The sequence below is a fragment of the Coturnix japonica genome, chromosome 14, assembly GCF_054131305.1.
Source record: "Coturnix japonica strain WE chromosome 14, WE-NBRP24, whole genome shotgun sequence".
Classification (NCBI taxonomy): Eukaryota; Metazoa; Chordata; class Aves; order Galliformes; family Phasianidae; genus Coturnix; species Coturnix japonica.
The window spans coordinates 15,349,232-15,376,411 of NC_140676.1; the positions used below are offsets into that span (position 1 = coordinate 15,349,232).

The 27,180-nt window shown below is 42.2% G+C and overlaps 2 protein-coding genes across 17 annotated transcripts in view; one reads left to right on the top strand and one right to left on the bottom strand.

The window, feature by feature from the left end:
* Positions 1-27,180, top strand: part of USP3 (ubiquitin specific peptidase 3) — a 78,157-nt gene that overhangs the window by 3,670 nt on the left and 47,307 nt on the right. For 4 of the 10 annotated variants that reach the window (XM_085515783.1, XM_085515785.1, XM_015872289.3 and 1 more), the window contains one exon: positions 12,623-12,786. The exons of 4 other annotated variants lie outside the window; for them this stretch is intronic. In XM_085515783.1, the coding sequence (XP_085371909.1) occupies positions 12,687-12,786 (100 nt within the window). In that variant the 5' untranslated portion in view covers positions 12,623-12,686. Of the gene's footprint in view, positions 1-3,100; positions 3,176-12,622; positions 12,787-27,180 lie in introns of all 10 variants that reach the window. 2 more of the 10 variants (XM_085515786.1, XM_085515793.1) reach the window with 2 other exon arrangements.
* On the bottom strand, positions 711-26,071 carry CA12 (carbonic anhydrase 12). 7 transcript variants are annotated; one of them, XM_085515814.1, is made up of 11 exons: positions 25,835-26,071; positions 24,979-25,098; positions 22,607-22,627; positions 11,229-11,319; positions 9,766-9,908; positions 8,913-9,008; positions 7,184-7,247; positions 6,593-6,750; positions 5,555-5,681; positions 2,460-2,544; positions 711-1,506 (listed from the first exon to the last, which is right to left on the bottom strand). In XM_085515814.1, coding segments are annotated over exons 4-11 (753 nt in total). In that variant the 5' UTR covers positions 11,230-11,319; positions 22,607-22,627; positions 24,979-25,098; positions 25,835-26,071; the 3' UTR covers positions 711-1,427. The 7 variants fall into 7 exon arrangements, 6 of the variants coding, with proteins under 6 accessions (XP_085371940.1, XP_085371939.1, XP_085371937.1 ...); XM_085515813.1 differs by having other exon boundaries at positions 11,140-11,319; XR_014934421.1 differs by lacking the exon at positions 24,979-25,098 and having other exon boundaries at positions 6,593-6,745; positions 11,140-11,319.

A 27,180-nucleotide genomic window follows, 5' to 3' on the forward strand; every position in this document is an offset into this window, starting at 1 on the left:
TCACCTGTTTAGCAGTGGAGAGTAGATTTAAAGTTGAGGGCTAGTTGTTAAATGAGATTTAATACATTGATCCTGTTATAAAATTAATAAAAATACTATTTAGCTTCAACCCAGAAAACTGTGCAATTGCAAAACAGCTCTATTTTCTGCCAGTGTCTTGGCTGCAGTTAAGCATCTTTGGTGTTGTTTTTAAGCTCTTATATTTAATGAGCTTTTTTAGAAATTAAAATCTGTTTTCCTGAAGTAATCCTTCAGCTTTTATTGACACACATGAGAGATGATCCAGATAGAACTTCTTGTAACCTAATGTGACCAGAGCAACTTCTGGAATGAGCGTAGTTGTGCAAGGTGTGCCATAGCACTACACTGCTCATAGTGGATGAAATATAAAAATAAGATGGTAAGATCATAGTGTTGGCAGCACTTAGTGGAATAGTCCTGTGCCTGGCCTGCCAGCTGAAACCAAGCTATTAGAAGTTGACACTAGGAGGCTGATAGTAGCTGCTTATGTGTGACTTTGCCTTACAGCAAGCATATATTTCTTGGTTGTGTGGGCTGAGGTTCTTCCCATGTCCAGTTTAGGTGGGGTTCTGGTGCTAGGCTGGTTAAACCTTGCTCTTCTGAGCTCAGTACAATTTCACATCACCTCCAGCAGAAGCTTACTTCTCACTGTCATAAACACACAATGAGACTCAGGAGTACTTATCTGATGAAATTTGAGGAGATAACTTTAATTACCTTCTAATAATTAAATTACTAAATTCAGAAAACTAAATCAGCAAAACGATCTACGATATAATTGGATTTCTGTATGTACTCTAAAATCAGTCAAGATTTCACGATTAAATAAGAAGCAGCATGTTAAAAAGCAGCAGCTGTGGCAGCATCTCCCACATCATCCATATAGATGCTATAAATAACAGCAGGATATTAAGATAAATAAGGTAAAATGCCCTTTTAACAGATCTGTGAGGATTTATAATGACCGGAATGCAGGATGTTGGTATTCATGATGCTTTTCCTGGATTACCCAAAGACCAAAACACTGATCTAGCAGTAAGGAGTACCTTGTTCAGTGTCTTCAGGTTTGAATACTTGTGGGAAAATCTTTGCTAAACAAACCATAAAACTGGAGTTTAGGATTAACCATAGAATCATTTTGAAGACCCAGACTCAATAAGCAGCCAGCACGAAAAAATTGTGGGGAGGAATTTAGCTCTCAGCAGTATTCACTGATCATATCTCCCTGGAAAAGGAGAACAAAGGCTCCAGTAAGAGTTTGGGCTGGTACATTTTTAGAACACTCTGAGCTTATCATTAGCCAGGAGCAAGAGGCTCCGCTCCACAAGAGAGCACCAGGATGTTCCACTGGTGCAGGATCAATCAGTGCTATGAGTGAAATGGGGCATCTGAGACAGAGCACAGCATCATAGTTTGGAAACAGCTTCTTCCTTCTGCTGCATGCCTTGCGTGTAGGTCACCTCTCGGCTCTCTTCATTTTTGCAGCTGAAACAAGACAGTTATATTAAATATTTGTAATTGCAATGAAGGACAAGCACTGTTAGTTATTTAAGAAGTTCCATTACTCAAGCATGGAGTTATTTTCCTCTGAACTGGTGCAAATGCCAGAGTAGCTTATTGTTACATTTGTTTCTGGAGAATGCATGCTGTGTGGCAAAGCCAACACTAATCACAGTTATATGAGCTGCACAGAAGCTTGTTGTAATAGTCTTGTTTTCCACAGTTTGACTTCTTGTGTCCAGCACTCTGGCTAAATGGCCTCTTGCCTGTGCAGATTGTTTCCCCTTAAATCGTGTGACCTTTGGGAGAGATTATCTCTAAAATGATTCCGCTCTTGTTTCACTTCTTGTTTTTCCATGGAAAAAAAAAAAAAAAAAAAAAAAAAGAAATGGCAATTGGTGAGGCAAAAAAATTTGCAAGTTTGTTGTCTAACCCATGTGTGTATCCTGTTTAGTTTGGAAAGGAGTCTCATTTCGTAACTGTTTGTGGGAATAGCTAAACAGTTTTTGCCTTCTCCCTTGTACTCGCATATTTTTCCCTATTTCTTGTCGTTGTATCTTTGAAGGATTTATGCAAGCATTGCTACAGTAGTTAACTGTGGTACTGTCAGTATAATGAACCATGGTGCTATTTTTCACAGAAATCAGCCATTCCTCCAGTGGTGAAACAGATCCCTTAGGTTGATCCGCCTTAATGCATTAGGTAGGTCCCAAAATAAACATATTTTGCTGGCAACAAAACAAACCTACTTTGAAGTGTATGATAGTGGAGAAATAGCATCTGCTGTGATTAAAACTCTTGAAGGAGGAGTTCATACATCCTAAGGATCAAATGTTATCATTGTAAAAATTGCTTTCAGAAACAGAACCACTTCTCTGTATTAGGAAAAAAAATTGGTTTGCCTTGTTTTCCTGTGATATAACAGCAGAACATCTTACCTTCTCCTCCTGCATAGGCAACAGGCTATTACAAGAAAGATGAGGACTCCCACAATGCAGGCTATCACAACAGAGACGAGTACACCTAGAAGGGAAAAGGGGAAGCACGCAGAACAGTTGAACTCATTTATGTGAGAGGAGAAAACTGATCTCTAATCTGTCATAACAACTTTCTTCCCACATCTGCAACTTTCCTGCCATATACTTGTATCACTTTTGCCGTCATGGAATGGATGAGTTTGCACAGTTGTGTATCAGAAAGTCCCAATCCCACAATTGAGTCCATAGTTAGGATGTCAAATCAGACACCTGCCAGAGTCACAAAACCAGCATGCAGCCAAAGGCTCAGCATGTGCCTTTGGTTCCCTGGCACAGGCTGCCCAGCAAAGCTGTGGGTGCCCCAAAATGGAGGCATTCAAGGCTGGGCTGAAAGGAGCTGTGGGCGGCCTGATCTGTGGGTGGCAACAGGCCCACAAGAGGGGGTTGGAACTCAATAATCTTTAAGGTCCCTTCCAATCCAAATCATGATGTGATTCTGTGATTTGATGCTGTAACATATTAGAGAGCATAAGCAAAAATGAAGAGCTAAACCCAGGGAACAAAGGATGTTAGATTGGATGCCTGTTGTTTTTTAGAGACAGGACATTACTGAATGTGAGCAGTTGAAGAGAGATGTGCTTTGTCATTGATAACATTGATTAAAGGCACCTAGAAAGGTAAGAATGAAATCCAGATTGCAGTCTGAACAGCCGAGTGATCTCATGTTTGCACTGAGATGTTAAGCACTATGACTATAATCTCACTTTTGATAAAGACCTTCATATATAATTTTTACAGTAGAAGTATTTTTGCTATTTTGGCCTACCCTAAGACCGTGAAGGTGAGTATTCTTCACTACATTTTCATATTTCATTCACACACTATTTTTTATGTTTTATCAAATGACTGGTTGTCTCTGAGTAAAAGCAAGTTTTGCTACAGTGAAGATGCATCACGTGGGCAGCAAAAGGTAGCACCAAATAGAAAATTACAGAACAAAAGCTTGTTGTTTAAAGAGGAGAGGTTGGGAACACTCAGGTTCGTGCTTTAGATTTGTCTGATGAGGACATCTTGGGAAATTGAGATAGGAAGCTTTTTAACAACGCTAGACACCAATTCCTGTTTAATTTGTGAGCAGTGGAAGGTTTGAATCTCTAGAGGTTCCTTCCAGACCCTGCAATTTTGATTCTGTGAATGCTGTAATACATTTCAGCTGTGTGTATGTGGAGCTGATTTTACTGGAATAGGTTGCTAACAGGCAAAATAAATTTTAAGCATGTTTGAGTTTTGGTGAGTGATCCTTTAGGATTTGAGACATTTTGAATGTTAGTGCTTATTCAAGTTCAGATCCAAACTTGGATGTTCTAATACTGGAGTTATTTGCACTTGGGACACAAAGCACAGCTCAGTGGCTCCATCATGTGGCGTCTGCACTGTGATGAAGATAAGCAGCTCAGTCTGACACTGCAAAGGCAGAAATGTTGCTCTGAAGAAGTGCTTTTCGGTTCAATTCTGGAGTGTGCACAACAGTATTTCTTTCACACGTTTCTGTAGTTGTCTGTCCCAAGCTGTGATTCAGTGAGTGGCCTCTCCTTCCCTGTTCAACAAGAGCGCCCTGTTCCTGCCTGTGGTACCTCTGGCAGCATCAGGCTGGCAGGCAGCAGCCAGGTGCACTTCAGCTGTGTGCTGGGGGAAAGCTTTTTTTTTCCTTTTGTTTTTGCTTTTTGAGTTAAGGGACTGCACCTGTGAGGGAGCTTTCGTGGCTGGAGTAGGTGGAATGTGAGATTACAGGGATGATGAATACCTTTCTTGCAGTGGGTAGAACGCTTTTGCTGTGGTTCGCTGGTGGCCAATGAGCCTTTGTAATTATGTGTACTTAGACTGAATGGGGTTTCTATTAAAGTAGCACTGAGCAATGTCTTCTGTAGCCATAGAGACCTGTGTTGTCACCTTGTTCTTGGGTGAGAACAACGGGGTGGACAATAACCCATACAACTCAGCCCTAATAAGTTATGCCAATATTAAGGAAAACCTGAAAATGCTTTTGTAGCAGGTGTCAGCTCTGCATGGGAAGCAACAGTGTAGTTTAGTAGAGGAAGAGCCAAATCTTGGTTTTGCCTTTGGCAGTGGTTCACAGCAGCAATTTTGAAAATGTCACTTTCTAGGTCAAATTTGATCCTATAGATAGACGTAATAATGCTTATCCCATTTCTGTGAAGTGTTTAGATCCCTCGATTAAAACCATGCTGTCTGATTTTCAGTTATTCAGTAACTCATTACTTTAAGAATTGAGCGTGATTTACAGAGAAAGAGTAGACAGGTGCAGCTTAAGACCCAGATGGGAAACAGCATTTCTCATCCCTGTATCTATTATATATTGTTGTTGTGTAATGCTAAACAGTTGAGCTTTTAAATCAGCTCTTTCTCATAAAATGACTGATTATTTTTTTTTTCTTTCACCTATAACACTGGATCATACAATATACAGTGTTGCAAGTTATTTTTACTTGTCCAGTTTGAGTTCCTCTTGAGGACCTTTTCCAGTTCTCTATAAATACCCCAGGACAGTCTACCTGAAATGCAAAGCCGTGATTCCTTCTAAACTTGTCTGCAAAAAGTTGGCCTGATATTACTGAGAACCAGAGATGTAACTGAGGAGAGAAGGCCAGCTCAGTTAAGCTGGCTGAAAGAATTCAGCTGTAGAGAGCTAATTAGTGCTTGGAGTGACAGAAGATGGCCCTGCTAAGCATGACGAGGCTGAACAGTCTGCCTCCCTTCATCTCCTTCCCTTTGATCGGGGTCAGAAGGGCTGCTTGGTATGGCTTGTCTGATAGCTGCTGTGAAACAAGACTTTGTATATACTCTTTGAATGCCTTCACTCTTACATAGCTACCCATGCAGATGGGGAAAAAAAAAAAAAGAAAGCTAACTGCAGGAGAGTGGAACTGTGATATTTCTGTGCTGGTGCAGTGCAACAGGACTGCCACATCAGTATTTCATGTTATCCCAGATGGCTGCGTGCTGTTTCTTTGCATAGAAGGGTTTGTGCAGCTTACCTTCACGGAAGGAGATAAAAACAAGTCTTTCACGAAACTCCTGAACATTTCGGAAGTTATTGACCATTTCCAGGGGTTCTGGGTCATCACTCTCTGTGCAGTACATGGCTGTTTCCAGTGCCAGCAGCTATAAGGAAAAGCACACTGTTCAGCTCCCAGAAGCAGGAAAGATGAGTCTGGTGTATTACTGACAGTCCATTGGAAATTATAGATGTGGTCAAACAGAAGGGGGTACGTGAAATAATACTTGGAAGTCTTATGTGGCCTGTGAGCCCAAATAGAGAATAATGTGTAAACAGTGGTGACGTCTCTGAAACCCCTACCTGTATGTGTGTTTTATATACTGAAAAAGTATAGGGTGATTAGTAATTAGCTGACAGGAAAATTGAATGGGAGGAAACATGGTGGTCCTTTGCAGCACAGTCTAAATCCTAAGCAGTACTATTTGATGAAGGAGCTCACCAAAGAGCTCATGCTTCGGTAAAACGGTCTGGTACAGTGGATGAAGTTAAGAATTGACTCTCATCACAGATAACACATGGTAAATTAAATCTCATATTAAATATGATAAAAATATTTTTAGTAACAGCTTTTCCTTGTGTTTATAATTAGATGAATTGGAAGATAGTGATTACAAACTAATGTAATACGTCGGTGTCCACTTGAAAACAAAAAAGCAAATTAGATGAGAACAAAAACCTTAAGTTGGAGAAAAGTCTGGGGATTCATGTGTGACAAATAATACATCACAAGCTTTTTAGCAATGTTAACATCTACTCAATCCATCATGCCTAAGTTAGTCAGGATCAGAGCATGGAGGAACTTAGAGTTGAGTTCATCGACTGAGGATGGTCAACCCATAGTGAGTAGGGTATCGATTTAAGTCAGTTCTGTGACATGCACCCCACCTGAAGGATTTTAGCAATGGTCACTTTCCAGTTCAAAAAGAAAGTAAGACATATCCATGAAAAGAGAAGATCCATTCACTATTCCTTAACAAACATCCATCAGGACAATACACACTGTATTTAAACTTGCCTGCTCTTGTGAAATTTTAACGGGGTGCCGGAAGACTGTCCAGAGAACACTTGGGTAGCAAGGAGGAGTTGTCAGGGATCCTTCATAGCGATAATACTCATCTGGTCTGTCCGGCAGCAGTTCTTGAACATTGAAACCGGGCACATGGACCATCTGATCTAAAACAGAGGATTTGTGTTAAATGCTGCATCGTTACTGTGTGGGTGGTATAGTAGTGAAGTGATTCTGCTTTGCAGTAAGCAGGGTGCTTTATCTGATCACTAGGAAAAGAAAAACACTTTTTAGCAGAGATGATCCCAGTTTTACATAGGAAACCCAAAATTCTGCAGTTCCTATATACCCATCTTGTCTTAGATACCAGGTCAGAATTTTGTAAAATAACCTGTAGCCATGTTAACCAAACAACAGCTGGTGCAGGAGGGAAGGGCCCCATGGGTTTGTGTCTTGCTAGCTGTACACTCTCCAGAGTAACACATTGAATATTCAAAGTCTCTCAGCTTATGACTGCTTTGCGTGGGACTGCAGGACTGTTTTTGCAGCTGGTTCATTCTATCACAGGGTACCTATCCAATATTCATTACAGCCACTCACCCTTATATTTCACATTCCGGAAGTGCCTGAAGATCTTTTCATAGGATGGGTTGAAGGGTCCAATCTGTAACAAGCAGACTGTTAGCAACCATGCAGGTCCTTGTGCTTCTGCGCACAGCAGCAAGGAGTGTTTGATGAACTCTGTCCTAAGGAAACTGTGTACACTATCCAGATTTAAATTAAGTAGAATTATTCTTTGCAACTGAAATATCAAGTGCTATTCCCAGTAAGGCTTCTAGTCTCTCTATGGCTATTAAAGGTGCTTTGTTATACTCATGTCTTAACTGTAGCATAGACCTTTTGCACACACTTGAAAGGCTGAGTTGCTTTGCTTGTTCGGCCTGTAGCACAAAGGAGGAGTAGCCGTTTCCTCTGAGAACATCAGTAGACAGAAGTTCTCAACTGACGGGCTGTGCAGCTTGTCTGCAGCTTTCTAGTCCAAGCCACATCTTTCCACCCACAAGTATTTCTCAGTCCACTGCTCCTCATAGACCACAAAGATGAAGAATGAACTGTTGGGTAATGCAGGCCACTGGCAGGGGCAGTAACTCCGCTAGTGAGCAAGACCATGTGTTTCAACTGCTACCAACAGCTTTTTGGTTTAATAGTCATGAATTCTTTGGTGCTTAGCAACTCCTCTGACAGCAGACCTGGTACACTGGTGTCCTTAGCTGAACTGTAAAAGCCACTGGCTGCCTGAAAGGTTTTCAAAGGCCTAATCACCAGAATTAAGAACGTTCCTGTATTTGATTTTGAACACCATTATTTGGAGGAAGAAAATAACAGAATCCTCAGCATAAATACAGAGTTAATACTCTGAAGCTTTTCACAGTTGCAACTTCCAAAGGAACTGAGATGTAGCACAATTATTGTCCAATTCGTAGAGCTTCTAGGAAGTGAGCTGGGCTAATAGCCACTTGAATTAGAGCTTGGTCTGTGGACATTGTCACTTTGTAGTGAAGTGTAGAAGTATTTGCAGACTTTGAGTGAAGGATTTTTTTTATAACTGCAGCAAATCCCCACAATTAAAAATCGTCTTGATAGTTAAGCTTATTCTATTAATTAAGACTTTTAATTCTCAAGGAAATATAGATTTATATATATACCAGCTTTTCAGAAACGTTTCTTAACATCATTATTACCTTTAATTGCCCATATGTGTGGCCTCAGAGGGGGACATAGTAAACTTGTCCTGTCATCTAAAAAAAAGCACTGAATTTATTTGTTTGTAGTTTTGTATTGTATGTCATTCAAATAGTCTTAGAATCTTGCAACCTGGAAACAATGGTCACATTCCAGTAATCTTAAGTTGCCAAAGGAAGGGTTGTGTGTATGTTTCTGCTGGGCTGATGCTGCTTTGTCCTACAGTAAGCAGTGCTGAGTAAGCAGGTTTGAAATTCACAGTTGCCTGTTGTTTGATAAGCTATACCAATACTTAGCTTGTAAACTAATACAAAAATTGATTTAACAATTGAAGTGAATTTACTGGAAAACATGAAACTGGAACAACTCCTCTTTTTTTTTTTTTTTTTTTTTTTTTGTTTACCATTAGCACCTGTTTACATATATGCTGATGGAATCTGGCCCTTTGTAGTGAAACAGCAAAAGAGGAACACTTGTTCAGCTGCAGTATTGTGAAATAACCTGTTTCTTTAAAGCTCTCTATGGACTTAGTTATTGAAAGCATATTTAAAAAGAAGAAAACACCACCCCCAGCCTTGTGTCATACCTCCAGAAGAATAGCCAGAACTGCCAGTCCGTTTGCTTTGTCCATTGCTGCTGTTATATCTGGATATTTCTCAGAGTTATAATGTACAATGTGCATCTACAGAGAAGGAGAAATGGTTTCATGATAATGCCCTGGGCATGGTAACGTTTTTATTTCACAACTGAAAAAGATGATTGCAGCCATCTCAAGCTAACAACAGTAGAACAGCATTCTTCAGTGGTTTCTGGGCACGGTGGTGAGATCCTTTCTGGAGAAAAGCAAAAGGTTTGAAATACCCGTTCCCAGCTTCCCTCTGTCTGTCATCCCTCCTGTCTACATGACTGGGAAGCAAAAAGAATGATGGTTTCATCTTCAAGGCACCTTGTTTGTAGTACCAGTATTATGTTATGGTAAATGTTTCTGAAAAAGCCCAGTGTTTCTTTAGATCATTTTGCAGTCCAATTGGTACTGCTTTCCAAAATCTATTCCCAAATCCATCATTTAGGATTAGGAAAGATAATGAGTAGTTCTTCAATGGAACAAAAAAAGCGAGTAAGGATAGGAAATTGAAGATATTGTTCAAGCCCAGTCAAGCAGTATTGTGCAGCTAAAAGATGGCAGAGAAACCAAGCAATGTGCTTGGAATTACTTGAGACACCCAGCATCAGCCCTGAGTTTAGAATGTAACTCCTTGACTTGTAGTACTTTGGAGCCCACCCTATTTGTGTTGCACAAAGCATATTTTAATTGTACACCCAGATCATAAACACTTGGATTAGAAACTTGCAGCCTTTTCATACGCCAAAGGTAAAGATTCCATTTGAGATAGTGCCCAGCCTTCTTTATTTCTTTCACTGATTTGAGCATGTCTTACCTCTGCTGCAAAGTGCTTCCCACTGACTGTGTGCTCGGAGCCTTCTGACTTGTTTCTGTTTCCCCAGTGCAGGTGAAGTTGAGATGCAGTGTATTCAAAAGGGAGGTTTCTGATGTGCATGGTAGGTGACAGATGCATTTTCACTGTAAGCAGACCGAAGGCAGGTGGGAGCAAATGATACCACAGCTTTTAAGGAGGGGACAAATAAAACTACGATAGCTAAACCTAATATGTAGAGAAAGAACAAAGCAGAATAGCTACTTTCTTAACTTGGAATCCATCCCAGTCTGTAGGTAGGAGCTAAGCTCTTTAAGTTGTCATTAACTCTTTCTAAGTTCAGAAGAATTTAGAATATTCCTTTTTCTGTTTTCTTTAACTAAATGAACTGAATGTGGGAATTATTGCTCATGGAAATCTGTGTCCTCCTTGAAGAATGCAAGATTATCTCATGAAGGAGCAGCTGCAACCCTAATGCTAAGAAGCATTTCTTGAGGTCTGCTCTTCTGTCTAGCTGAAGTAGGTAATTGCATCTGACTTAGATGGCAGTGAAGCACCTTAGCTGTGTGTAGGAGTAACTGATACGACAGTCCTAAATATCCAACTGACTTCTTCTCTAGCCATAAGAGAAGACAGCAGCAGACACTGTAATAATCACCCTAATAAAGAGTTTATTTTCTATTACACCCAACGGAGAGATTGGTCTGTACCTGAAGAATGAGTTTATGATGCTGTACAGAGCAGCTTTACCTCACTGAAAGCATGAGGAAAAAATGAGAAGTATGCTTTGCAAGCATGCTTTAACAGAGCATGCCAGAGAAGAGCAGAGACTGCAGAGGTTCTTTTAATGCTTAGAGGATACAAGAAGAGCCTTATACGTGTCCTTATTTACACGTCCTCAAGTGTCTCACAAAGGGAAAAAATGATGGGACTAACACAACTCTTGTATGTTGTGTTGGTACAGTAGATACTGCAGATCTTTATGGGACTGCAGCTTCTCTGCTTCTTACTTTGTTTACTGACAGTTTTGGTGCAGCCAGGCAGGGCATGTTTGTAAGCTGTTTCTAATGATTTTTCTGTTCTTTTATCTGTTTGTCTTATCCTACACTATAGGAGGTTTCTACCTCAAGCCAAAGGAACAGAGTAGTGCTCCTTTTTTCTTTCTCCTCTTTCAATTCTGCTTGCAGTAAATCCATCTGTGCTTTGGACATTCGCAAGTATCCCTAACATGTTCTCTAGATATGTGTATGCTGATGCTCTAAAAGGCATCATAGCTTAATTTCAAATGATAATCAAAGTAATTTGCCCATAAAATACATGATTACAAACTCCAGCAACTTTCCTACCCAATTGTTTGCTGTCATTTAGCCCCCTTACCTGAATGTCCATTATTAGTCAGTGTAAACTGGTCAGTGGAAGACACATTGTAGCCTATGAATTCTAAAGGTGAGAGATTAGAATCATACTGGAGAATATCTTTGTGAAAATCTATTGGTGATTGAAATACTCCTCCACAAAATGGATATTTCTTCGGCCAGGTGTTCTCTCCATCAGGGCCTGCATAAATTGACACAGAGACACATTTGTCAGCCTTCTCTCTATCCAGTTAACACCCTCCTTTCCCTCCCCCCGACTGATTCAATTATCATTCGGAATTTGGAAGAGGAGCCTTTACTGAATTTTGCAGACTTTTTTATTTGTCTTTTCTCAAGTCCTGTTTCCAGTATGCCACTTAATTGAGAAGGGCCTGATTCCCATAGTAAGATGCATTTGCTGGTGGAGGAAATGCCAGCAGAAATCTCACATAAAGACAGTTCATCGTCCCTTGATTTCAGACAGCCTTGGCTGCCACTTTATAGCTCAGTGGATTAGGCCTGTGGTAACACCACCACAGCCAAATGCAGTGCTTTTGACCCTCTAATGGTGGTACTGTCTCTCCTTGAAGTCCTCATACACAAGTGAAACTCTGTCTATGCCAGCATTATTTACTGACATGAGTGACTTTTCCCTATAACATTTACAGGCATGTGTAGGTTAATGTAGTCCTGCATTCTGAAGAGAATCTTTGACAGAAGTGACTTGATGTTGACAGAGGAAAGCTTCCATATTTTCCAGCAAACAGAACACCTTATAAACTTTTCCTTATCGTACAAACTGTTGTGCTCCATCTAATAATATTGCACAGGTCACAGTAAAAAGCTAATTTGCAAAAATGAAAAGTGTTATGTTAATTTGTCCTGTAATAACTTGATCAAACTCTTGCAGAACTTTTTTCCTCACCACCTTTTGCCCTAGGCAGTCTCTACAAAGAATAGATAACATCAAGACATTTTTGGTCTACTTAATTACGTATGTATAGCAAGCGGCTGTTCAGAATCTCTGAGCTGGGACTGTTAGAGTTTAAATTCCAGAAGAACTGCTCATAACTTTTGTTTCTCTCTAATACTTGAAGATTCCTTGATTCTTTCTGAAGCAGGAGGATCTTTTGGGGTCACAGAGACTGATTTGGTAACTCACGTCACTGGATCTCCTTGGATCAATTACTACTTTAAAGAGGCTATTTTTTTTTTTGGGGGGGGGGGGGAAGTGAAGTTTTCCTAGTTTTTCTTTAACTGTTGCAGATAAGAGATGCTTCGTACTTGCCCAGTGGATAATTGTGCTCTCTGGAATCTTGCTTGTCACAGTGAATTTGTCTACATTTGACTAAAATTAGATAGCAGTGGCTTTAAGTCTTTCGCTTGGAAACTGAGGAGCCTGCTGTGAGCATGCTTGTGTTCATCTGGAAGTACTTACAGAGGACGTTGTTTCTTGCTTCTCTTAAACTAAATAGATTTAGTTCCTTCATTTTTTTCTTTTCCAGGCTGAAAATAGCACTTGTTACTTTTCTGTCATCTCACTAAGATGTTAGAGAAGATCCTTCAAGGATGACAGCGCTTGTGGGACTTGCACATTTGGCTGACCAACAGAAGAAGAAAGTGGGTCTACGAGGTGCCTGTGTTACTGAGGTTCTCACAGAAGATTCAGGTTCTCTTAATCTGTAGTCAATTAAGTAGTAAAATGCACTGGGTCAGTAGCACGGGGAATGTCTGAGGTATTTTGCAGTCACGCAGAGTGCTCTGCCCCTGTTTTCAGCCAGCTGGAAGCTGTACAGCTGCAATTAGCCCAGGGCTGAGTCAGTAGTGAAGGATGAGAGTCTAGGCTACGTGCCACAGCAACATGACCACATGGTTTCCATTTTGCTCAGAGCACAGGCAGAGCTCAGTCATACCATTCTATGTACACATGGCCAGTACGTGTGGATCTTTTGCATGTGTCCAGAGGGAAACTTGTGAGTTAGAGGAATTGCTAAGGGCTGTAGCTACCCCTGCTGCCCCATTCAAATGCTGTATGAGAACATTTGGCATGTTCTAGTTCATTTGCTATAGCTGTCATTCCCTAAGGGAAGAGGATGTATCTCAGCACAGTTTCTTAGCAGCTCACTGGACTGAAGTTAGGATATACAGCAGAATTCAAAGAATCGAAGCACAGGTCTCCAGTTCTATCGATTGGCACCTGCATTTCTCCTCCACCCTTTACCTTGTACCTTGCCCCTCAACCTTGAGGTCAGCCTGCACTCGCTACAGTGGCCTGACTTCCTTTGTTTTACTGTGGACTTAATTTTATTGGGGAGCATTGGGAAGCCTTAAGGGGTAAAGGTAAAAACGGTGGAAGGTGAAGGCTGACATAACGAGTCAGTGTCAGTAGGAGATTATGGAGGACCGGCTCCTTTCTGCCTTTGCAGTCTTTCCAATTGCCATCTTTCTCTTTGCAGATCAACATTCCTTTTTTTTTTTTTCCCCAGAAAAGAATCTGTGTATGTCATGGTTTAATAATTTTGTAATTTTTGCTATCAGTATTCCACATCATAACATCATATTAAGCATGAATAATTTTACTGAATCTGCAACTTACAGAAGAAGACTACATCTCCCAGGGAACAACACGATAGGTCACGGGACCTGGACTCTATATTAACTCTGTCGCAGAACAGACTGACGTCTTTCGAGTTCTGGCGTTCAGGGGAGTGTGTGGGAGCCTTCAGCCGTTCGCCTAGATTTACAGTAGGCCTCTCGGTTACGGGACTCATTCTCTCTCCTATTTTGCTTGATTCGTTAGCTCAATTTCAATTATATTGTATTATATTGTGTTATCCTGTATTTCGATATAGTATTTAGTAAATAAGTGTGCCTCCTTAGATCGTTGCCGCTGTTTTCTTTTCCTAATTAACTTTTTCCTTTCGGCCTAGGGCCCCTCCGGGGCCTACGGCCCCTGTCACGGACGCAGGTGGATTTTTAGTTCAAACCGTGACAGATTTTGGTGGAGAATGCGGGCAAATTGAGTTGCTGTTTTTCTGTGTTTTCTTCTGTTGCTCTTTTAGCTTTTAACAGAGCTACGAGTTTTTTTCCCTGTTAAGGAGCTATCTCGTGTTTGGGATTCTGCACCTGCGAGCTTGACCTTGAAAGTCCAGGCGGACTGCCAATACTCCGGTATATTTTATAAACACTGCTGAGCTTTGTTTTCTTTTACTTTTTTCTCTCTATTGGAGGAAAAAAAGATGTTTTCTCTACTAAATTTGTTTTACCAGGGACTGTGTGCCATTGGTTCTTTTTTTGAGACGCTCCGAACATATTGGGCCATGTTTAAGCTAGCCACTTTTCCTTATGGAGCTATACAATTGTATAATGGATTGAAAGCATGGTTAGCAATGCTCACTTCGTATCTGTATACAGCTCCAGAGGGAGCAACTAATGCAACTAATTATACAGAAATGGTGATTTTTAAGCGTGCTCCTCTTTCTTTCTATGAATCCTTTATGCAGTTTTTGAATGATCAGTGGGTCACACTCTTAATCTCCCTGATCTTACTGTTGATTATTGTAATAATCTCACTCAGTATCTGGATTTATAACATCCGGAGGAAGTCTTCCCTAGAACCAGAGAATACTGAGTGGCAGGGAGTGTGGAGAGGTTTTGAAGAGATTCTCAAAGGACAGACATCTTCAGTGTTATGGAGCTTCACTCCTGAACACTTGAAGAATCCTGAGAGTTTGATTGCATATTTGAGGCAGGAATGTTGTGGCTCAGGCAGATCTCAGGAGGCACAAATGATTTTGGGCCTAGCTAATGCTTATCGGGCCTTAGTCAATACCATTCCTGAGAGGGAAGTTTTAGAAGCTGAGAGAGAGAGTCTCAGGGCCGAGAAGGAGAGTCTTAGAGCTGAGGCAGAAAAACTTTGGACTGAGAAGGTAGAGAGAGAAAAAGCTTTTGAAGCTGAGAGAAAAGATCTCCTGTACCAACGAGACTCAATCTGGTACGAGAGAGAGAGTCTTAGAGCTGACGCAGCAAAACTTTGGGATGAGAAGGTAGAGAGAGAAAAAGTTTTTGAAGCTGAGAGAAAAGATCTCCTGTACCAACGAGACTCAATCTGGTACGAGAAAGAGAGTCTTAGAGCTGACGCAGAAAAACTTTGGGATGAGAAAAGCTCCCTGCAATCCCAACTCAACACTCTCCAGTCCGAGTACAGTGCCCTCCGGTCCGAGCACGACGCTCTCCAGTCCGAGCACGGCGCCCTCCGGTCCGAGCACGACGCTCTCCAGTCCGAGCACGGCGCCCTCCGGTCCGAGCATGACACTCTCCAGACTGAGCGCGATGCCCTCCGGTCCGAGCATGACACTCTCCAGACTGAGCATGATGCCTTCCAATCCAACTGCGACACCCTCCAGTCCGAGCACAACACTCTTCAGTCTGTGCATAATGCCCTCCAGTCCGAGCATAACGCTCTTCAGACTGAGCACAATGCCCTCCAGACCGAGCACAACACTCTTCAGTCCGAGCATAATGCCCTCCGGTCCGAGCATAACGCTCTTCAGACTGAGCACAATGCCCTTCGGACCGAGCACAACACTCTTCAGTCCGAGCATAACACTCTTCAGACCGAGCACAATGCCCTCCAGACCAAGCTCAACACTCTCCAGACTGAGCGCGATGCCCTCCGGTCCGAGCATGACACTCTCCAGACTGAGCGCGATGCCCTCCGGTCCGAGCACGACACTCTCCAGTCCGAGCACAGCGCCCTCCTGTGTAAGTGCGTCGATCTCCAGGTCAAACATGACTCTATTGACTCGTTGTACACTGACCTCAAGGCCGACTACAACGCCCTCAAAGCCAGTCGCAGCACCCTCCGGTCTGTGTACGACGAGCTCCTGTCTGACTACAACGCTCTCCAGTCTGAGCACGACGCCCTCCAGTCTAGTTATAACGTCCTCAGGGCGGAATGCGACACCCTCAAGTCTGAACCGTATGTACTCCAACTTAACCAACCACCGGGGGCACCAGATACAATGTTGGTTGCCCCTGTAAGAGGGCGAAAAACAAAACGAGTTTCAACTCAGATAGAGAAAATGCAGAAGGAGTTAGAAGAGCGGAGGGAGTTAGGAGAGCAGGACTCAGGAGAGCAGGGGGACTCAGGAGAGCAGGGGGACTCAGGAGGTCAGGGGGACTCAGGAGAGCAGGAGGAGTCAGAAGACCAGAGGAAGTCGGCGGAGCAGAGGTTGTTAGAGCAGTATAAGAAGATGTTAGAGGAGGAGAAGTCAGAGGAGCAGAGAAAGTTAGGAGAGAGAAAGTTAGGAGAGAGGAAGAAGGAGGAAGGTCGCCTGGAGGAAATAACACAAGCGTCAGAGTCAGGGTCAGAGTCAGACGAGGAGCCAAAAGCTAAATTTTCTTTACGAGAATTTCTCGAGTCCAAACTTATAGATGGGGCAGCCTCATCAACACAGCTGCCAACATTAACACCTGAGACTCTTGATAGAGCAAAAGGTGAGCAAAGTATTACGACCATTATTGATCGATCTTTTAAACTGAGTGAAATTCGAGATCTGAGAAAGGATTTCACACGTCAGCCAAAAGAAAATATGGTCACTTGGTTACTTCGCTGCTGGGACAATGGTGCCAACAGTGCGTGGCTCGATGGCAGTGAAGCTCGCCAACTGGGTAGCATTTCCAGGGACTCACGTGTGGACAGAGGTATAGGCACATGCCAAAATCGGTCCTACACCCTCTGGAAGCGGATGTTGATAGCGGTAAGAGATAGATTCCCCTTTAAACGGGACTTGGAGCCTGAGAAAAAGAAATGGACTGATATGGAGAAAGGTATCCAATTTTTGAGAGAAAGGGCTCTGGTGGAAATGCTCTACAGCCCCCAGTTCAATCGTAACAATCCAAACCAATTACATGATCCTGAAGCAGTCCACGTTCCACGACAAATGTGGCGTGACTTTACAAAGGCAGCTCCAGAAAAGCATGCCAGTGCACTTGCATTGGTATATGGCAAAGGGGAAAGAAAGCCCCTTGTAAATGAGCTAATTAGCAGACTTCAGGAGCTTGAATTATTTATAAGCGCTACAGAAGTTAAGCTTTATACTTCAGCCATTGTCCAAATGGGAAAAAAAATAGTGGAAAGGTTAGACAAAGTGGAGGAAACACAAAGTGATATTATTGACAAATTGGCTAATGTGCCTGATGTAGATGAATCCACGGTGGTACCAGATGATGGAAACCAGGATTTCCACGATCACCTATTGAGAGAGCTAAACAACATGAGTTCCTCTCGACCTGTATCATCGAAAATCTCAACCATAAAAAAGAGACGTCCTCGTATTCAAGCAAACGACAATGATAAGACCATACGTTTTGCTTTGTTGTATTTCTTGAGTAATCATGGGGAGGATATAAAGAAGTGGTATAACTCATCCACTTCTGCACTTCAGGCACGAGTGAAAGAATTACAATCCAAAACAACCACCAAGGTGAACTCTTCCAAACGGGGGAGAGTTCCAGTTGCTGCAAGTCAACGAGGTAAACAATAGAGGGGCCCTGCCCCCAGCCAGGGGGGGGAAAGGGACAACAGAGTATACTGGACTGTGTGGATTAAGTGGCCTGGCACATCTCAACCACAGAAATATAAAGCCTTGGTGGACACTGGTGCACAATGCACCCTAATGCCCTCAAGTCACCAAGGGACACAACCAATTTATATCCATGGAGTGACTGGGGGTTCCCAAGAATTGACTATGTTGGAGGCCGAAATAAGCCTCACTGGTAAAAACTGGCGAATGCACCCTATTGTGACTGGTCCAGAGGCTCCATGTATACTGGGAATCGATTACCTTAGGATGGGATATTTCAAGGATCCCAAGGGGTATCGATGGGCCTTTGGGATAGCTGCTGTAAACACAAATGGTGTTAAGCAGCTGTCAACTTTACCTGGTCTGTCAGATGATCCTTCTGCTGTGGGGTTGCTCCAGGTAAAAGACCAAGAGGTACCAATTGCCACCAAAGTGGTTCACAGACGGCAGTACCGCACCAATAGGGACTCATTGCTCCCCATTCAAAAGCTAATTCGCCAATTAGAAAATCAGGGAGTGATTAGCAAAACGCACTCGCCTTTTAACAGCCCCATATGGCCAGTGCGTAAAACCAGTGGGGAATGGAGGCTGACGGTAGATTACCGTGGCCTGAATGAAGTTACACCTCCATTAAGTGCTGCTGTACCAGACATGCTAGAACTCCAGTATGAATTGGAGTCAAAAGAAGCTAGGTGGTATGCCACCATTGATATTGCTAATGCCTTCTTTTCCATCCCATTGGCTGCAAAATGTAGGCCACAGTTTGCTTTTACCTGGAGAGGTATTCAGTATACCTGGAACCGTTTACCCCAGGGGTGGAAGCACAGCCCAACAATTTGCCATGGATTGATCCAAGCTGTTTTGGAACAGGGTAATGCTCCTGAGCACTTGCAGTATATTGATGACATTGTGGTGTGGGGCCATACAGCAGCAGAGGTTTCCAAGAAAGGGAAACAGATAATCCAAATTCTTTTGCAAGCTGGTTTTGCCATTAAGCGCAGCAAGGTGAAGGGGCCTGCCCAGGAAATCCAGTTCTTAGGTATAAAATGGCAAGATGGACGTCGTCACATCCCAGCAGATGTGATTGACAAAATCACTGCTATGTCTCCGCCCACAAATAAAACAGAGACCCAATCTTTTCTGGGAGTAGTGGGCTTATGGAGAATGCATGTCCCAAACTACAGCCACATAGTGAGCCCTCTCTATCAGGTAACACGGAAGAAGAATAATTTCTCATGGGGTCCTGAGCAGCAGCAGGCTTTTGAGCAGATAAAACAAGAAATAGCCCGTGCCGTGGCCTTGGGGCCAGTACGGACGGGACAGGATGTGAAGAACATCCTCTACACTGCTGCTGGAGAGAAAGGTCCCACCTGGAGTTTGTGGCAAAGAGCCTCAGGAGAGACCCGAGGCCGACCCCTAGGATTTTGGAGTCGAGCATATAAAGGGTCTGAGGAGCGCTACACTCCAACTGAGAAGGAGATCTTAGCCGTGTATGAGGGGGTTCGGGCTGCTTCTGAAGTAGTTGGGACAGAGGTTCAGCTTCTTCTAGCACCTCGCTTGCCAGTAATAAACTGGATGTTTAAAGGACAGGTTCCCTCCACCCATCATGCTACTGATGCCACTTGGAGTAAGTGGATTTCATTAATTACTCAACGAGCTCGAATGGGAAAACTCAGCCGTCCTGGAATTCTAGAAGTGATCATGGACTGGCCTGAGAGTAAAAAAATTGAAAAACCACCTACAGAAGAGGTATCACGTGCTAAAGAGGCACCACCATACAATGAGCTACCAGAAAACGAAAAGAAATTTGCCCTATTCACAGATGGATCATGTCGTATTGTAGGGAAGCATCGCAGATGGAAAGCTGCTGTATGGAGCCCCACACGACAAGTTGCAGAGGCCACTGAAGGTAAAGGAGAATCAAGTCAATTCGCAGAGGTAAAGGCTGTTCAGCTGGCTTTAGATGTGGCTGAACGGGAGAGGTGGCCAATGCTTCATCTTTATACTGATTCATGGATGGTGGCAAATGCCTTATGGGGGTGGTTGCAACAGTGGGAAAATGATAATTGGCAACGAAAGGGTAAACCTGTTTGGGCTGCTGAACTGTGGAAAGACATTGCTGCCCGAATAAGGAACATTGCTGTAAAGGTGCGCCATGTAGATGCTCATGTACCTAAAAGCAAGGCTACTGAAGAACATAAAAATAACCATCAGGTTGATCGAGCTGCCAAAATTGAGGTGGCTCAAATAGACTTGGACTGGCAGAACAAGGGTGAATTATTCCTAGCTCGGTGGGCCCACGAGACTTCAGGTCATCAAGGAAGGGATGCAACATATAAGTGGGCCAGAGACCGAGGGGTGGACTTAACTATGGACGCTATTGCTCAAGTTATTCATGATTGTGAAACATGCGCCATAATTAAACAAGCCAAGAGGATGAAACCTATTTGGGGGGAAGGGCGATGGCAAAAGTATAAATATGGAGAGGCATGGCAGGTTGATTATATCACCTTGCCACGATCTCGCAATGGTAAGCGTTATGTACTCACCATGGTGGAGGCAACCACTGGGTGGCTCGAAACATACGCAGTACCCCATGCTACCGCCCGAAACACCATATTAGGGTTGGAAAAGCAAATCCTGTGGCGGCATGGCACTCCGGAAAGAATTGAATCAGATAATGGGACCCATTTTAAAAATTCCCTTGTAACCACTTGGGCCAAAAATCATGGCATTGAGTGGATTTACCATATTCCCTATCATGCACCAGCTTCTGGTAAGATTGAACGATTCAATGGGTTATTGAAAACTATGTTGAAAGCAATGGGTGGCGGAACGTATAAAAATTGGGAGAACCATTTAGCAGAAGCCACCTGGTTGGTCAACACTCGAGGATCTAGTAATCGTAATGGTCCTAACCAATCCAGCTCCCTACGTACCGTGGAGGGAGATAAGGTTCCTGTAGTACACATAAAGAGTGTGTTGGGAAAAACAGTTTGGGTCCTTCCAGCGTCTGGAAAGGGCAAACCTCTCCGGGGTACTGTCTTTGCCCAGGGACCTGGGTGCACATGGTGGGTGATGGACAAAAATGGGAATGTTCAATGTGTACCACAAGGGAATTTGATGTTGGGGGAGTGCAGCCAATGATTTTCCTGTAGATATATAGGTAGAGTCTCAGAAAATATTTCAATTAGGTACAGAATAGTTCAATTAGGTATAGGACTTAAGATAGAGTGGATTAATGTTAAGGAAACACTTTTTCTCTATATACCTTAATTAGGCATTCTGTAAGCAAGTTTTCCATCTGGACTCTATATCCTGCACTGGCCATGCATGTGTAGAGCACACATGGAAAGAAGTATAAGTCAAAAGGAAATCTGCTGTGGTGGCTGGGAAAGGATGAGTGCACCTTGATGTGGGGGACGCCCTACTAGCGCTGCCTTTCCCCTCTACCGCTGACATATTTTCCTTTTTCTGGCAGTTTTGCCATTTTCTCAAAATTAATAAATAGTAGGTTAGGTTATAGAGTTTTGTTCTCAACTTAGGGATTTGTATGGAATAAATATAGATTGTTGAGAAAAAATAAGGTTGCTGATTATTCACAATTATACATATGAGTGTGTATGTATGTATAAATATAATGTAATGATGTAGAATAAGGGGTGGAATGTCATGGTTTAATAATTTTGTAATTTTTGCTATCAGTATTCCACATCATAACATCATATTAAGCATGAATAATTTTACTGAATCTGCAACTTACAGAAGAAGACTACATCTCCCAGGGAACAACACGATAGGTCACGGGACCTGGACTCTATATTAACTCTGTCGCAGAACAGACTGACGTCTTTCGAGTTCTGGCGTTCAGGGGAGTGTGTGGGAGCCTTCAGCCGTTCGCCTAGATTTACAGTAGGCCTCTCGGTTACGGGACTCATTCTCTCTCCTATTTTGCTTGATTCGTTAGCTCAATTTCAATTATATTGTATTATATTGTGTTATCCTGTATTTCGATATAGTATTTAGTAAATAAGTGTGCCTCCTTAGATCGTTGCCGCTGTTTTCTTTTCCTAATTAACTTTTTCCTTTCGGCCTAGGGCCCCTCCGGGGCCTACGGCCCCTGTCACGGACGCAGGTGGATTTTTAGTTCAAACCGTGACAGTGTATTTCAATTGCTATTTTGATTCTTTCGAAGTTGCTGTCATACGTTTTCTAAATAGATTTAAAAAACAGTAGTTGAAGGAAAAAATAATTATGTTAGAAATAGGATCAGGGTCAAAGCACTGAATTGCAGTGCATGAGGTTGAAAATTGTGAAGAATACAATCTGAATAACACACTGGTACTAAAGTTCCCCAGACTGCAGAAGTAACCAATTTGAACGTGCATAGCCCTGGGAAGAAGGGCAGAATTTCCCCTTTGCAGGCAGTAAAAAATCCCATTGTTTTCTTTACTGACCAGCACAGTTAGGTTGATCTGCTTGCTGCTGGCAAGGTGAAAAACCTAAGCTGCTTTTATTCAAAGTATGTTGAGCATTTTTTGCTAATATGAAATCTTTGTCCATATGTTGATGGTTATGGGAATATCTAAAGATATGTCAGCTGACTATTTTCTTTCACTTACACGTTGTGAGTCAGGTAGCCTGGAGCACAGGCAAAGTGAGCAGCTGTCAGCAGCAAGTTAAATAATGGAGATTCCTGGAGTTGTCGTTGGCTGCTCCAAGGGCTTATGAAGAAGCATTTTTTGCTGAGATTCTCAGTACAGCCTGTGCTTCTGTGTGAGTATGTGGTGTGTGAAACACAGCTCCGAATGGGGAAATGCTGGACAGAGGATTTGTTCACTTAAAGTAAAATTTCTAGTTAATTCTAGTCTTTAGTTAATTAACATACAAATTAGTACTTACCAATATAGGACCATTTTGACCCTGTTTAAAAACAAGCAAATTGTTAGTGTGAATCTTTGAAATTGAGCTTATGCTGTAAATTAAAGAAAGAAATTGCCCCTTAAATCCATGCACTGAAACTTACTTTCATCTGAGTTTCTAGTTCCAGATGTTGAGCAAAAGAAAGAAGTTTTCAAAGGTTATGAGCCCTTCCCAACCACATTGTGACCAGGGTTATTCAGAGATCTTGCCCATAGGACTTGACTTTCTTGTGGTTGCTTAAATTCTGGAGCCAAAACTTTTTTCTTTCTCTCTCTCTCTCTCTTTTTTTTTTTTTTTTATTTTTTTTATTTTTTTTTTATTAGCCACAGACTATATGTGTCTGCATATATAGAGCATCCCCCATTTCTTCTGGTGAGGCCAGAAGGAGTGTAGGCAGGGTGAATTTGTCATCAAAATCCCCATGCCTAATTGAGCTGTTTGAAACACATCAGGGGATTGCCTGTTGCTGCCCTGAGAAATGAGAGGCAGTCCTTTCTGCATAGGTTCTCTGGGATTTGCTAACTAAACCATACAAAAAATAGATGGACTTCGGAAAAAGAGGATGTGATAAGGGAACCTATGTAACTCAGAAAATCCCAGGGGGTTGAGTGGGTGCTAAAATGATCGATATTCATCCATTGCTTAAGGAACTGAATGTGGAACAGTACCTTTCCATGCCTTTTGAAATGTCTTGACTTATTTAAATATATATATATATTATATATATATATTATATATATATTATATATATATTTAATCTACTTAGAGTCATTCAACTTGCTGTGTAATTACAGGCACTTGTCCTGGCAGAGCTGAACAATTGTGGTTATTAGGCTAATGCAGAACTACACTCACTGAAATATCTGCTTAGGAGGCAGTTCTGGATGACGAGTCCTGCAAACACCATGAGTGTGTGCGTGTGTATGCATGTGCAGGCAGATATTAATCCTTAGGTGCACACATTTGCTCAGTACCTGATTCTTGGCTTTGTTTTTTTGTAGTCTGCAGTGTACTCGCAGCTCTTAGCCAGAAACTGCTGTGTGAAATGTTAGGGATTAATTTGCAGGGATGTGCAAAACAGCTGTACTTTGCTCTTACTTACTGATACATGCTGGAAACACTAAGCTCTGTGGTTCCAGTGCATCAGAACCAGTGAGCCTTGCTCTGTTACAGTGGAATTTCTAAAATGAGATGTGTGTAATCATCCTGGCTGGATTCCCCAGGTTCCTTCTGGAGGAGAGTACGTGCACTGTCTTCAGTTGCTACATGAGAAACCCAATATTCTTCTCCCCTTCTGTTTGCTGGGATTATCCCTTACTGAGGTTTTTGGGGCCGCTTGTGTCCTGTGGTCAGCACACTCTGTAGGTACTTCTTGCATACAGATAGTGACCAACTGTCAACATGTTTTAGAAATCCCCACATCCTCGTATGAGCAGGGTTTGAAGAAGCATTGGCTTAACTGAAATAGCTGATCTCCACATCTGCTCCTACTTCATGTTAATATATGCATGAAGTATCAAAACCATAAATATATGCATATAAATTTATAATCTAGAACATCCTTAAAACATGATATTTTGAAGGCTTTCAGCAATTTGGGCTTTTATTCAAAATAAAAATAAATAAAAACTTTAAATCTTTTACCAAGTGAAATTTTCCTCTGCCTGTGAGCATCTTTGATGCTCTGTGATTCACTATGTTTGTGCCTTTACTGATGAGCACAATTATAGCAACTTGTATAGCTAGGGAGAGGGAACATTTTACGCTTACTTCATTTAACTTAGGCTGGGAGATGAACAGATAACAGATGGCAGAATCTTCTTGATTTTGTTCAAATAAACATATCAGAGCTATGGAATTGATTGGCTGTCATCCGTGGGTTGTGAGAAAGGTTGGTGTTACCTTTATTCTACTTGATAATGAAATTAGACTGAAGCAGACTGTTTACACAGTCTCCTGAATTTGGACAGAAGTTTGGTTTGCACCTAGAAGGGTGCTACCAACAGCTCCATGTCTGTGAGGGCTCTCCTGCCTCTTTGCTTGTCCTGCAGTGTGCTGATGAGTGACACAGCTACCTGCCCACATATGCCAGAGGAGTTTCCTAGAGCCTGAAGTGTAGGTTTCATCAATATCCAGGGGATAGGTATGTTTCCATATCTAGCTGGTACTATTTACCACTGGTAAAGTGAGAGAGGAAAATTGTAACAATCTGCATCTTAATTGGATCTCTGACTTGGGAAGATGTCAAAAACGAGCAGGTGCTGTAGCTCACACCATTTGTAGGCACCAGCTGTCTCACTCCAAACTAGGAATTCTCCAGATTTCCCTGCGGGATGTATTGTCAGACATACCTTTTCAATACATCCTTTCACTTCCAGGCCTTCAGTGTTGTCATTCTGCAGAGCACTGAGCTCTGAAAGCTTCTCAGATGGGAGATTCTGCCGTTTAGCAATTTTTCAGAGGAAATATGCCTGAAATAACAAGCTGAGCTGAAAAGGCTGGAATTCCACCCTGTGTAGCTCATGCTGAAAACCTGGCAAAATACTCATCCTGGCAGGGCTGCATGAGAAGCAGACTGGTCTGGATTACGTGCAAACCTTCAGGTTTTTCCTTCCATGAATATTCATGCTCTCACACAACACTATGCTATAATTCTCCCTCCTATCCTGTAATCACGCTAAATGGATTGTAATAAGCTTGAATGGATGAGAATTAAGTCCTAAAAAGAAAGTGAGGAGTGCTGATCACCTGAAACAGGTCCCATGTAAATATAAGGCAGTGAGGTTTATTGCGTGGGAAACGGGGCGATTCACAGGGCTTGCATTTTGTTTTGTTTGGTTAAAAACTAAAAAGAGCAGAGAGAAAGATGTTATGGTTCCAAAGAAAGGTGTTACTGACACCAAGGAAAGCTGGTCTCTGCTTCATAGATGGATCACAAAGCAAGGCACGCTGAGCACGCAAGTGGTCTGTAACGTGAACTATATCAGAGGACAGGTTTCTGTTTTCTTTCTAAATCAGAATACCTATTTTGAGAAATAGAAATAAGGGCACCAATTCCAAACACCTACAAATTGCAACGATACACATTGAATGCTATTGAAATATTAGTTTAAAAAAGCACAAACCTAAACAAGCGCAGTGTTAGTTTTCTGCATACATTAGCTACCCAGCAATAAGAGCAACAATAGCATAGACAAAAGACTTTACCATTCAGCGACGCTGGTACCGAGAGTTGTATCTTTAGGAAGAAAATGAGCACAGCGGTGACTACGGCTCTATTGCAGCTCTTGACTGACATCTCAAGGAAAGTCTTGTAATATACCAACAGTTCACACTTTTCTCTGTACTCTGAAGAAAACTCCCTTGTAGGTATCTGGCAAACTGCAGATTGCACACATGCAGACCTTCTGCTAATGAGTAATTGCCCTTCTGTTTCCTTGTCTCTCTCCCTCCTTTCAGGTCTGCTTTTTATAAAGCTCCTCGGACTCATCCCAAAACAAATGATGTAATCAGACCTGCCTCTAGGTCACAGCACCCTCAGAAAGCTGATCCTGTCCTTGATTACCTCTATTTTACTGAGCTTCTGAGGGGACCGACTCCAGCACTTATAAAGCAAATTAAGATGTGGAACTTAAGAAATTATGTAGCAGAGCGTACATATAGAATGAGTCCTTTGCTTTTGTGAACCAGACCACAGCAGAGTTTTTCTAGCCTATGTCAGAGCAGCTCTCTAAACTCCCATTTTTGGATAGGTGTGATTTGAGCATAAAGGGCCACTGTGAGAACTGGAGGGAGGGCAAGAGAAGTGAGGCTGTGTGGGGCACTGTTGATGGGACCATGGACACGTCCCAGGCAAAAAAAAAATGTCCATCTTGTCAGGAAGAATTCTTTTTTTTTAAGCTGGAAGCTCTTGGACTTGAGAGTACAAGAAGCAGAGGGGAATGGACATTCATGAAGAAACTGCCCCAGATGCAGAGGCTATGTTCAGGACATGTGGGAAGGGGTAGAGAGGAGCACAGGGCGTAGATGATGTCCTCTTCTGAAGGTGATTGAGGAGTAACCTTTTAAACCGAATGCATCATGGATAGCTGAGGAGAGGGAGGTGGGATTGGAAAGACTATTAGTTGTTCCAGTTAAGTACGTTATTATTTATAACTGTTAATAACTACTTACTGTGTCTTAGTAACAACCATGTAGCACATATTACTTTGAGCATCTTTATTTATCAAATGCTGCTTAACTGTTTAGTGTTATTAGTCTTACTTATTTTATTCCTAACATAATGCATAAGGCTGATAAAGACAAAGGAAAATTGCATTGCTCACTTCTATCTAGATCGTAGGTGAGGATGTGCTGCATAGCACAGTTCTGGCATATTGGTGCTATTTGTCTGTAGTCCTGTCCCACCCAGGCTACTGTGTTTGTATAGAGGGGCACGAAGAGTCTACAGTGGTTTTTGTAGAAGAAATTATTTTGTCACAATCCTTAATCCTTAACATAATGAATGAGCAGTTAAGGCTGATATCAGTAACAGCTGAAGATGCCCTCCTCTA